Raw genomic sequence first — 12,072 nt, forward strand, 5'->3', positions numbered from 1 at the left:
TAAGTAACTTTCACAGGGGCACGCGGGTGCACACTGACGCATATGCATCAGCACATGCCTAGGGATGTGGCTCACATGTGTGCGCATATTATAAAATAATCTGGGCACGTGAATGTGTGAGCCCTGTTTTGCAACTGGGTGTGGACAGCCGCGCACATCCGGGTATGAGCCACGCAAGTGGTGGAATTTTAGAACCCGCACACGTCCACGCCACGTCCAGTTTCACTAGTTCGTCTATCAGTTCGCCCAGTGTAGAGCCAGGTCCTCCAAACCCACCTGGTTTAATAGCCTACGCGCCACCCTGCTACCCCAGATGCTTAAAACCGCTAAAGGATGGCTGGATCTCTTTTTTTAATCTTACACCTCCTCCTCCATAGCAGAAGTGAAGTTACGCGGCGCTGGAACTGGGCGTGCACCGAGGCACGTAAGTACTTCTGCGCACTTTTCCGGGCCCCTTTTTTGTTCTGAGTGAGATATTCATGTATCGGGAGATGCATGCCCATGTAGGCGGCTTTTAAAATCTGCTGGGCATGCGGATGTCCTTCATTCGTGCACATCTCCCGATTTTGGCGCACACCGGGCTTTTAAAATTCACCTCTAAATGTTTTACTACTTTGTTAGTACATTTGTTATGCTTTATTTTTTTTGGAGGAGCTGAAGTTTTTTCATCAGAAAATGTCTTAATTAAATATGCTGGGTTAGTGGCAATGTTCCTTTGACAACTTATTAATCAATGGATTGTGCTACTGTTCAGCAATCTAATCCTTTGACAAGCATGAAAACCGTCCTGTTTTCAGTATGCAAAGGGTTTTCTCTTATTTTGTGTCTATGGTAAATTGCTTAGTATATGTGGCCCTTGATATTTGTTTGCCCTTTCATTTACTGTCTACTGAAAAATAGCTTCATGCTGATGTGGTACTCTTTCTGCATTGAACAGTAGTAGAAACCACATATAATGTGTCCAACGTCAATAGGAATAGGAATAAAATAACAGATTCATTTTATTTATGCTTTGATTGAGGATGACGAAACAAAGATGAAATTTGAACTAGAAGGCACAGACTAAGTACATATATACAACCCAAAGTCTTATTTTTTAATATGGTAAGTGGAATGCTTGATTAAACGGTGGATAATATCAAGTTCGTATACAGTAGTCAAAGCACTTACACCTCCAACTGGGCAATAACTATGTGGGTTGTCACATGATTCTCCCGTGTTTATACAGTGTGGGCCTTGCGTATTTGGCGACACATCTCCAAGGTTCGATGAAGCAAAAGCAGCTACAAATGGTCCCTAAAATATAAAAAAGCATTTTTCTTTAATTATATTTGTATAAATATTATCAATTAGAAGTGAAACATTAGGTCCCTATGTGTTAATTTGTTTTTCCATAGACACTTGATTTTCTACACTTTTTATCCCATAGAAAGAGAATGGGGAAAAAGCCTTAGAAAATCAGATTCCCAGGAAGAAATGTTTAGCACATAGGCCCCTAAATTTCTTAATTTTAAATTATGACAAGAGTCAGGTGGACACTGGCCTCGAAAGCTCATGCTTCAATAAATTGGTTAGTCTTTAAGATGCCACCAGACGCCTGTCATTTTTTTTTTTTTTTTTTGCTACACCAAACTAACATGGCTATCCCTCTGAAGTTAATTTTAAATTATTGCTCTGGTTGGCAAGAAGTCACACAATGGATGAGTGGATAATATCTTGCTGGTAGGTTTTATATAAGGATCATCAAAAATAAGGACTAGAACTATGACATTTCAACTTTTTGGGACAGGAAGTCAATATATGCAACATAATCATGCCATTAGGCCACTGTATAATGCATTTTTTCTAAAGATTCAAAATGGGAAAACCCTTTAGTGCATCAGGTCCATGTTATACTTTTATGTGCATTGTAATCTGACAGTTTCCTCTTGCTCCTTTGGTTTTCAGCTCAATCGGAACAAGAACTGGAATCTAGTGTCATAAGCCATCATGCACAGTTATGCAGGGATTTATTCCCCTATTTTATATCCAGACTCAACAAAAGAGGAGGAGGCCTTCTACTGGCCTCTAAGAAAGAATTGAAACTAATCCCTCAGGTTGTTTACCCTCCCCATAATTACGAAATAGGTTTCTTCAAATCCCCACAGCTTCAAATGTCTCATTTACACTCCTCCCGGTCTCCTCAACAGCAACCCCTCCCCACTCATTGAATTTATTGCAGAAAAGATAGACATGGATATTCCAGCCATTATCTGGGGGATTTCAATCTCCATGTGGACCACTTGCCCCACTCTCTAGCTTGTGAATCCTTCTTATCCGCTATCACAGCTTTGGGATTTACCCAAACCGTATCTAGCCCTACACATAAAGCCGGACATGCATTAGACTTAATATTCACTAACTCCCACATCATCACCTCAGAAGCCCCCACTTGCATCCCAGTTCCCTGGTCTGACCACTCTCTTATAACTTCCAAGCTCACCTTAAATAAAAATCCATGTCCCAACACAAAACAAAGCAACTTCATTTACTACAGGAAACCATACTCTCAAGAAGATCTAACCCTCTCCCTCACATCCAAACTCGGAAAATTGGACCTCACCGACATGAACTCTGCCCACCGCTACTGGAGCAGAATCACCAAAGAAGTTGCGGACAAAGTCTTGTCCTATAACATCCAAAGAAATAAAGCCACATAATTAAAAAAAAACGTGGTTCACAGCAGATCTTAAATCCCTTAAACTACAGCTAAGAACCAAAGAACGGAAATGGCGCATGAACCCTCCCCCCCCTCCTAACAGACTACAAAAACACCCTCAATTCCTACAGAACCTCTATCCTACAAACTAAAAAAGGATTACTACTCTCAAAAAATCCATCACTACCAATATGATGCCAAAGCCCTCTTTGCCTATGTCTTGCTTCTCACAAAACCAACCCCCACTCCATTCTCCGATAATGAGACAAAAAACAAATGCAATGAACTAGCAACCTTTTTCCACACCAAAATAAGTAACCTCATGCAAAATTCCCCCCCTCCCCTCCACCCCACATACTAGACATGAAAATACCTGCATCCCCCTGGACTCTTTCGACACCACCTCTATTTCAGAGATATCTAACCTACTAAAGAAAATGAAACCCTCTACACACCCTGAGGACTTTATTCCTACTAAAGCCCTCCTCACCATTCCTGATACAATTGCCAAACCCTTATCAGAAATTATCAACTACTCACTCACCCTAGGACAAGTCCCTTCGGCTCTGAAACAAGCCATCCTCAAACCTATCTTAAAAAAAACCTAACCTAGACATTTCAGACCCAGCTAACTTTAGAGCAATATCCAACTTCCCTTTCCTGGCTAAACTTCAACTTGCAGCTCATTGATCAACTCGAAAATAATAACCTCCTCTACCCATCCCAATTTGGCTTCAGGAAATTCTTCAATACAGAAACCCTTTTACTATCCTTATCTGACACAATCCTTAAGGGTATGGACAAGGGTCAATCATTTATTCTCGCCCTATTAGACATCACCTCAGCCTTCGACACCTTCAGCCACAATATTCTTTTTGAACGCCTTACGGACATAGGTATATCAGGATAGCTCTAAACTGGTTTGCATCTTTCCTAAACAATCGCCAGTATAAAGTCAAAATAGGTAACCATGAATCGAACCCCATTAATCTAACACATGGCGTACCACAGGGATCTTCCCTCTCCCCCACACTTTTTAACATTTACCTGCTGCCCTTATGTCAACTTCTTGCCAACCTTGGTCTTATACATTACATCTATGCTGATGATGTACAGATTCTCATCCCTGTCACAGACTCTGTACCTAATGCGCTTAAAACCTGGAACAACTGCCTTTCTTCAATCAACTCTCTCCTTACCATATGTACATACTCTGTCATACACACATACATATAAATGCACACAAGCTCTCTCTTTTGCACACACAGACACTCAGGGCCTCCTCTTCCCTTCGAGCCTTGATGGAGCCCATCTTACCATAGCCCCTGCCACCTTCTCTTCAGGCCATGGTGGGATGGGCTCCACCATGGCCTGCAAGTCTCCTCTTCATCTCGGGCTGTGGTAGGATGGGCTCCACCGCATGAGTATACCACATTCATTGATATCTTCATCCCACTGCAACTTCTAAAAATAAAATCTTCCGACCTGTCCTGGAAGCTGTCCATTGTTCTGCTCTTGTTCAAATAGATATGATGCGTAGCCCATATTGTCACTGCTGACAAGGTGGTTAGTGTTGTTCATGCTAACTGGGTGAACTGCAAACCAGCTAGAAAGAAGCAGAAGACAGATCTTGTGAGTTAGACATATATCAACATTTACGTAAGGCTTCTAGTGCCCTCCTAGATAAAAAGTAACTGTGAATTAGTTCTGAAAACTTTGATTCAAAATCCTATCACAAAGGTGTGTTGTGCATTAACACATGAATATATGCATTTTTTTTACCAAAGGTCCCATTATTTCCACTAATGTACTGTACATTTTCCATGTTAAAAGAAATACATCTTTGTGAAAACAGGTGCAAATTTTTTGTCTACTTGGCCCCCAAACTTAGAGTCATTCATCAAAATGCATTAGGGCGTTATTGCGGACGTTAGGGCCCTAGCGTTATTTTTCGCATCGCGAGATGCGTATGCAAATTCCGAAAATTTAGTCAAAGGGGAGGAGTTTGAGCGGGATTTATGAAAATGAGGGGTGTTTAACATTGTATGCGATAGCGTAACACACGTCACCACCCGTTTTAATGATAGAAATAACTATGCCCTTTTTCCTGGCATTAAGCTGTGCAATATACCCAAAATGGGATTTGCAATATTTATCAAGAATCCTGTTTCAGAGAGAGAGAGAGAGAGAGCGCCTCTGAGATGGCACGCATATTTGTCATCTATTTATACCACTATAGGAAGGTCATCTAGAAACTCGAGGTGAGGTTTTGGTAGTGGTTTAGGGTTTGGGGGGAAGTTTTACATGCACAGTCAGAGATATGTACAGTACACATCAGTGAAGATTTGATGTGATTTGAAATGAGGAAAGATTCATAAAGATGAGATTTCTACAATGTACTCTCGCCCTAGCTTGATGCACTCTCTGCGCATGTAAACTGCCCCCCAAACCCTAGACTACCAACAAAATCTCACCTCGCGTTACTAGATGATCCTCCTACAGTGGTATAAATAGTTGACTAATATAAGAGCCTTCTAAAGAGTCTCGCTCTCCCCCCCCCCCCCCCCCCCCCCAGGAGCAACCCAAAATAATTACCCTAACCACGCTCCTTTTTTATCCGGGCACCACTCATGCAAAAACTATAGCAAAATGATGAATTTAGCTATTAGAGACAAGCAGCAATGTGACCTCATGATTACTTAATGGTATCAGGTGACAAAGCACCCATAAATGATATTAATGATTTAAAGGGAAGTCAGCATACATGACCATAACAAGGGATACGTGCGGTTTTTTCCTACTGAACTGTGTAAAAATACAAGCAATGAGAAAGAAATGAAACAGGCGAAAGGCTACAGAACAAGGTAACATTTAGAAGAAAATAAATAGCACTGCTGGAAAACTGTTTTCTTAATTAATGCAAGAACATTCTAATGGAAATTTTCAAGATTACAGTCACACAGTTGCATGTGAGTTCTAAAGTACTTCAGGTATAACTGATTAATGGATTCAATACTTTGAATTAGAAGTGCACCCGTCATCTCTTTAAATGATTTGGAAAGTAATTTTCAGAGCCACTTTAATGAGGGTAAAAAGTCAGCTGAGGTGAACATAACCTTCCTGCACGTGGCTGGAAGGCTGCACCTTGTTTCGACATTCCCTGGGGAAGTATTTAGGTCACCCACGTGCTTTTCCAACAATATTTCCAACCTTATGAAAAGCAGGGGCAAGTGTCCATGGGTACTTTATAGCCAAGGCAACTTGCGCCTTCAAACTTGGGACAGGCTGCAGGTAGAAAAAAGAATTTTTCTCAAAATGGCCAGCTTGAAAATTGCTTCCTTGGTTGGCAGTTAAAACAAACAAAAGCCTGAAAAGTCCTTCCCCCCTCCCCCCCACCTCTTTTTTTAGTTGTGATTTTTGTTTTCATTCCTGAAGAGACTTTTCTGTTTAACGTGGGTGGATGTGTATGTGTGTTCCTCACTCCCTTCCATCCTGGACTCTAAGAACCCCACACAGGCAGGAAGTAGGACAAAAACAAATGACTGAAGAATAGACTCAGGAAGGACATAAAAAAGAAAAAAACGGGGAATGGCAGAAGTAAAATGTAAGAGCAATACAAACACCACCCTTTGAAGAAATATGATTGGTTCTCCTGATGCAGACCCAATCTTCAAATCTGGCCCATGTCAGGGTTATTAGTCTGAATGGGACTACAAGTCTGAATTCACAAACCACTGCAACTAACCTATGGGTTGATGAGAGCAAACTATTAAGATAAGTCTTTTAAAAATTGAACTTATGTATAATTGATGAATATTTTATTTGTAATAATTTTGAAAACATTCAAAAAAATACCATAGGACTTTTATACCAATGATTATCAATCAAGCAATGCCAGTTCACTATTAGAGAGTCATTAAGGTCCTGATTTTAAAAAGTATTCACATGCTTAAAATTGGGTTTTAAACTTATAAATACACTTTACCCATGTAACTGGGCTTTTGAAAATTGCTACAATATAGGCAATTGAATTGTCCATAGGATATTCACGTGGAAGTGCACTTTGCGCACTTAAATGGCTTTTGAAAACTGCTATGATAATATGTTACATTTACACATGTAACTCCTTTTAAAATTACCTCCTAAGAGTTTTTCCGTCAAAAAAAATTTGTTTTGTTTTTGTTGGTTGTTACATAAAGTTTCAAGCGACACTTAAGTTATCAGTAATACAATGCACACGTTCTTTATTCTTAAAATGTGCAAACATATGATAAAATATATTAGGTCAAACTAAGAAGAACATTCAAAGAAATAGGGGGCACATCTTAAAATCTAACTTTTAAAAAGTTCAAATGTATTTTAAGATGTTTCCAATTATTTGAAATCCCTTAAAAACACAGGAAAAGGACTGAAAGGAAGCAAAGGAAAGCAAACTGATATTTCAAAGAGTCTAGCTAATGCTGCCATTTAGGTATTAACTATAAAACTGTTTATATTCACTGAGATATATTATTTTCACTTTATACTGAACAGAACAATAATTGTAATTCTAACACTGTGGAAAAAAATAATAGATGACCATGAAGTCTACTAATGAATTCAAGTTTTGCCCCAGTCCCCATAATAACCACTGTTGAATTTCTCATTACGTGCAGGATAGTTCATTGATGCTATTACATATCTATCACAGGTGCAGGAATATTCAATCTTAGGGAGGGTAGTTTTCAAAAGCCTAGTTAAAAAAGCATTTACTTGGATGAAATGTCCTGCTGAAAATTGCCCTCTTCAAATGAAGATAAAAGTGCATGCGGGTCCCATATCAGGCATACTTGTAGCCTCAGGAAAGAGAGGAGTTCCTGAGGGCATGCTTAGGTCAGGAGGAGGAGGAAAACGGCACATACACGTTTGATTTTCAAATGTGCACACAATATTTTTCCCCCCTTCCATCCCCATGCCAATAGCAAGAACAAAGTCCGTGGGCACTTTTAACACGTGGTATTTTGCACTTGCTAATTTCCAATTCTTCGTTGAAAATCTTTAAAAAGTATGCACGTTAAAACCCCCCTGCGTAGTCTGCAAGAACCCAGGCTGTTTGAAAGTTGATCTGATGATACTTTGCCTTGCTGTTTACAGCAAAGAAGGAGCTGTGTGCTAGTAACTAAGTCAACCGAATGGAGAAACAAAATATAAACCGTTTCAAGGGCTTACCTGATTATTCCAAGTGGCTGACTCTTCATATCCACCATCTTTAATACCACCATTTCTTTATCTGTGTTTGATGTGTACCTGAATAGTGAAATAGAGGCATTATTAGTCAGGTATTAATGTCATGGCAACAAGTTTCAAATGGAACTTAATAGGAAATTTAGAACAAAGAACCTAGTAATGATACAAACTCAAAAAATAACCACCAATAACTAATAAAGTGGGAAAATATAAAAGACCTTTATAAACATAGCTGAGCAATCCAAAAAGACATTGTGTCTTCTACTTGAAAAGTCACTGTCAGGCTTTTCCACTATAAAGATGTAATCTTGGGTTTCCGACTAGCCACATCTCAATTTTTTTAAATTATTTTTATGCTTAGAGTTATTATGTAAAATATAAACAAAACATTCAAAGTGCTGAATACAAAATACCTTAGCTTAATCTTAGGGATTCGCTTAAAAAGCACTGCACATTCCAAATAAACAAATAGTTTAACCCGACACGACTCGCATTTCGTGCACCTTCATCAGGAGCCAGGAATTCTATTCAAAAAATAATTGCATTTCTACAAAAAATAGAACATGAAAATTAAAGCATCGTATATTTAGCGAAAGTTTTAAAAAATACTTGCATTCAATTCAATGATCATGCGACGCAACAGAATTATTTAAAAATGACGCGTGCATGCGTCCTGCTTTGATAGGAGGAGTGGGATGAAGTTGTCGCCTTGATACGTGAGCAGGCAATAGGGATGTGAATCGTTTTAGGACGATTAAAATTATCGTCCGATAATTTTAATATCGTCTTAAACCGTTATGGAACACAATACAATAGAGATTCTAACGATTTATCGTTATAAATCGTTAGAATCGTGAGCCGGCACACTAAAACCCCCTAAAACCCACCCCCGACCCTTTAAATTAAATCCCCCACCCTCCCGAACCCCCCCCCAATGACTTAAATAACCTGCGGGTCCAGCGGCGGTCCGGAACGGCAGCGGTCCGGAACGGGCTCCTGCTCCTGAATCTTGTTGTCTTCAGCCGGCGCCATTTTCCAAAATGGCGCCGAAAAATGGCGGCAGCCATAGACGAACACGATTGGACGGCAGGAGGTCCTTCCGGACCCCCGCTGGACTTTTGGCAAGTCTCGTGGGGGTCAGGAGGCCCCCCACAAGCTGGCCAAAAGTTCCTGGAGGTCCAGCGGGGGTCAGGGAGCGATTTCCCGCCGCGAATCGTTTTCGTACGGAAAATGGCGCCGGCAGGAGATCGACTGCAGGAAGTTGTTCAGCGAGGCGCCGGAACCCTCGCTGAACGACCTCCTGCAGTCGATCTCCTGCCGGCGCCATTTTCCGTACGAAAACGATTCGCGGCGGGAAATCGCTCCCTGACCCCCGCTGGACCTCCAGGAACTTTTGGCCAGCTTGTGGGGGGCCTCCTGACCCCCACGAGACTTGCCAAAAGTCCAGCGGGGGTCCGGAAGGACCTCCTGCCGTCCAATCGTGTTCGTCTATGGCCGCCGCCATTTTTCGGCGCCATTTTGGAAAATGGCGCCGGCTGAAGACAACAAGATTCAGGAGCAGGAGCCCGTTCCGGACCGCTGCCGTTCCGGACCGCCGCTGGACCCGCAGGTTATTTAAGTCATTTGGGGGGGGTTCGGGAGGGTGGGGGATTTAATTTAAAGGGTCGGGGGTGGGTTTTAGGGGGTTTTAATGTGCCGGTTTTGCGATTTTTAGATTTTTAGATTTTTCACGATTTTTCACGATTTTTCACGATTTTTCACGATATTTTACCCCCCCAAACAGCAACAATACGATTCCCTCCCCCTCCCAGCCGAAATCGATCGTTAAGACTATCGAGGACACGATTCACATCCCTAGCAGGCAATTGAATGCAAGTATTTTTAAAAACTTTCACAAAATATACAATGCTTTAATTTTCACATTTTATTTTTTTGTAGAAACGCTATAAGTTAACAAGTTATGTTTATCCCATTAACTAGCTCAGCTGGACAGTGGTTGAATATGGACCTCTTCCTTTCGTTGGCTGAGGACCTGTCCGTGTTGCAATTTGCGTGCATCCAATGATGAAATACAGCAAGCAGGTCAGTAAAAACTCATCCCAAGAGCAGCGCAGAGCTACTCTCCATAGCTGTATTGACAGTCTACAGGCTGGAACAATATATTTATTTATTTGTTTTATTTGACAATTTTTCTATACCGTCGTTTGGGGGTGCCATCACAACAGTTCACAATTCACATGATAAAATATAAATAACAATATTACAAATTTGGCAGAGCTAGATTCTTTGATAACCTGAGCCATGAGATTAGTTTGTAAACAGAGGCACACACCCTTATCTTGCAGCAGGTGCCATAAATTTGACCTGTCTCAAGGAAAATGATTGACAGGTGAGATCAAAAGAGGATTTGAGTCCCTTGCCAAGGACCTGGGGGAGGAGAATCCAGCAGCCAATGGGATACACGGAGCACGAATGATATAAATATACTCAATCATTGCCCTCCCCAAGTATGCTAGGAAAGAAGACAGCGGAGGAATTCAAGTGGGCCAACTGACCCTGGTAATTGTAGAACTGGGATACTTTGGTGCTGTTTCTTGATTTCTAGATCTAAGTCTTAGGTTGTATTGTCTAAAGCATATACAATGCAATGAGTTTTATAATAACATAACTGGATCTACTCTGTGGTCTTATATATATTTATTTATTTATTTATTTATTTAAAATTTTTATATACCGGCATTCATGTTGCAAACACATCATGCCGGTTTACATATAACAGGGGTGTACAGTAAACAATTCAATAACCTATTTGTGTAGAAGGAAGCAGTTACAAATAACAAGGTAATAGAACTGGGAGGAGAGAAGAAAAGAAAGAGAATAACATTAGGTATAGGTATTTACATTAGGTATATATATCTAGGTACCTAATGTAAATGTTTTGGTTTCAGTCTGCATTGCTTATTTTGGTACCATCACATGCCTTTGGGAAATTCTGAGATGTGTTTTCAGCTGATCTTCTAGCACCTAAATTCACCAGCTCAAAGCTGAAGCAAAAACGTTTTACCTACATCTAGTCAGCCTTGGCCTAGATTTAGGGGCTATGGATTAAAGCTAAACTTAGCTGCCTAGTGCTGAAAATTTGTGCTAGACATCTAACCACTCCCACCACCACCTCCATCACCACAATCAACACCACCCACCAACCCTGGGAATGACGCTGGGGCAGCCCATTTTTTCAGTAGCTAAATTTTACTGCCTAGTTAAACTAGGTGGACATATTTAGCTATTGTTTGGGGGGGGGGGGGGTAGAAATTCCTCCCCATGGGATCCAGCCACCTAATTCTGTAGTTGGGTAGCTAGCTCCCCCAGAAAATGCATCTCTCTGTCATTTACTAATCATACAAACATGTTACAAAATAATTATTTGAATTGGAGGGCAACTAGACGTTTCCAGAAAACTTTCAAATGCATCAAACCAGACAAACAGCTTAAATAACTGAAAATAATTTAACAAAAGACGGATAAGCTTGCTGAAACCTGAAAACAGCTACAGGATTTCTAGGTATTCTTTCACTGAAGACTTTAACAAAAAACAAACTCCAGAGTAGAACCCAGACTGGGAGGGGAGGGAGAAAGGGAAGATCACAATTTATGGGGAAAATTGTTCCTCCCTCAGCTTCCATCATGCTCTCCCACTCATCCTCCCCCACTCTCTATCCGCAGTCCTGTTTCTCTCCCTTCCAACTACCATCCATAACTAGTGGCAGACTGAAAATAAATATATAAAGTATATAAAGTATTCTTTCATTCAATGCACCATTAATCTGTGGAATTTGATGCCAAAGTTAATAGCAAAGTTAATAGCATAGTTAATAGCATAGGTAAGTTTAAAAAAGATTTGGAAAATTTGCTGGAGTTTTGGTCAACTAGCAATTATTAGCCAGGCAGGCAAGGAGATTGTCATCTCCCATATCTGGAAATTAGCAACAGGGAAGACATTCGGGTGCTTCCAACTGACACAGAATGGCCACTGTCAGAGACAGGATGCTGGGATTAATGGACCATTGGTCTGACCCAGCAATGCATTTCTTATGCTCTTATCCCAGGTTGCCTTTCTCAACCATCATTCTATGGTATTCTTCTAAAAA

General features: G+C 40.6%; 1 protein-coding gene across 3 annotated transcripts in view; it reads right to left on the reverse strand.

Moving 5' to 3' along the window:
- LOC115095720 (putative neutral ceramidase C) overlaps positions 1–12,072 on the reverse strand; it is a 149,808-nt gene that overhangs the window by 74,117 nt on the left and 63,619 nt on the right. For all 3 annotated transcript variants that reach the window (XM_029609793.1, XM_029609792.1, XM_029609791.1), the window contains exons 7-9: positions 7,907–7,984; positions 4,184–4,304; positions 1,171–1,296 (exon numbers count right to left, since the gene is read on the reverse strand). In XM_029609793.1, coding sequence (XP_029465653.1) covers positions 1,171–1,296; positions 4,184–4,304; positions 7,907–7,984 — 325 coding nt within the window. The remainder of the gene's footprint in view (positions 1–1,170; positions 1,297–4,183; positions 4,305–7,906; positions 7,985–12,072) is intronic.

Source organism: Rhinatrema bivittatum, chromosome 7 (assembly GCF_901001135.1).
Source record: "Rhinatrema bivittatum chromosome 7, aRhiBiv1.1, whole genome shotgun sequence".
NCBI lineage: Eukaryota > Metazoa > Chordata > Amphibia > Gymnophiona > Rhinatrematidae > Rhinatrema > Rhinatrema bivittatum.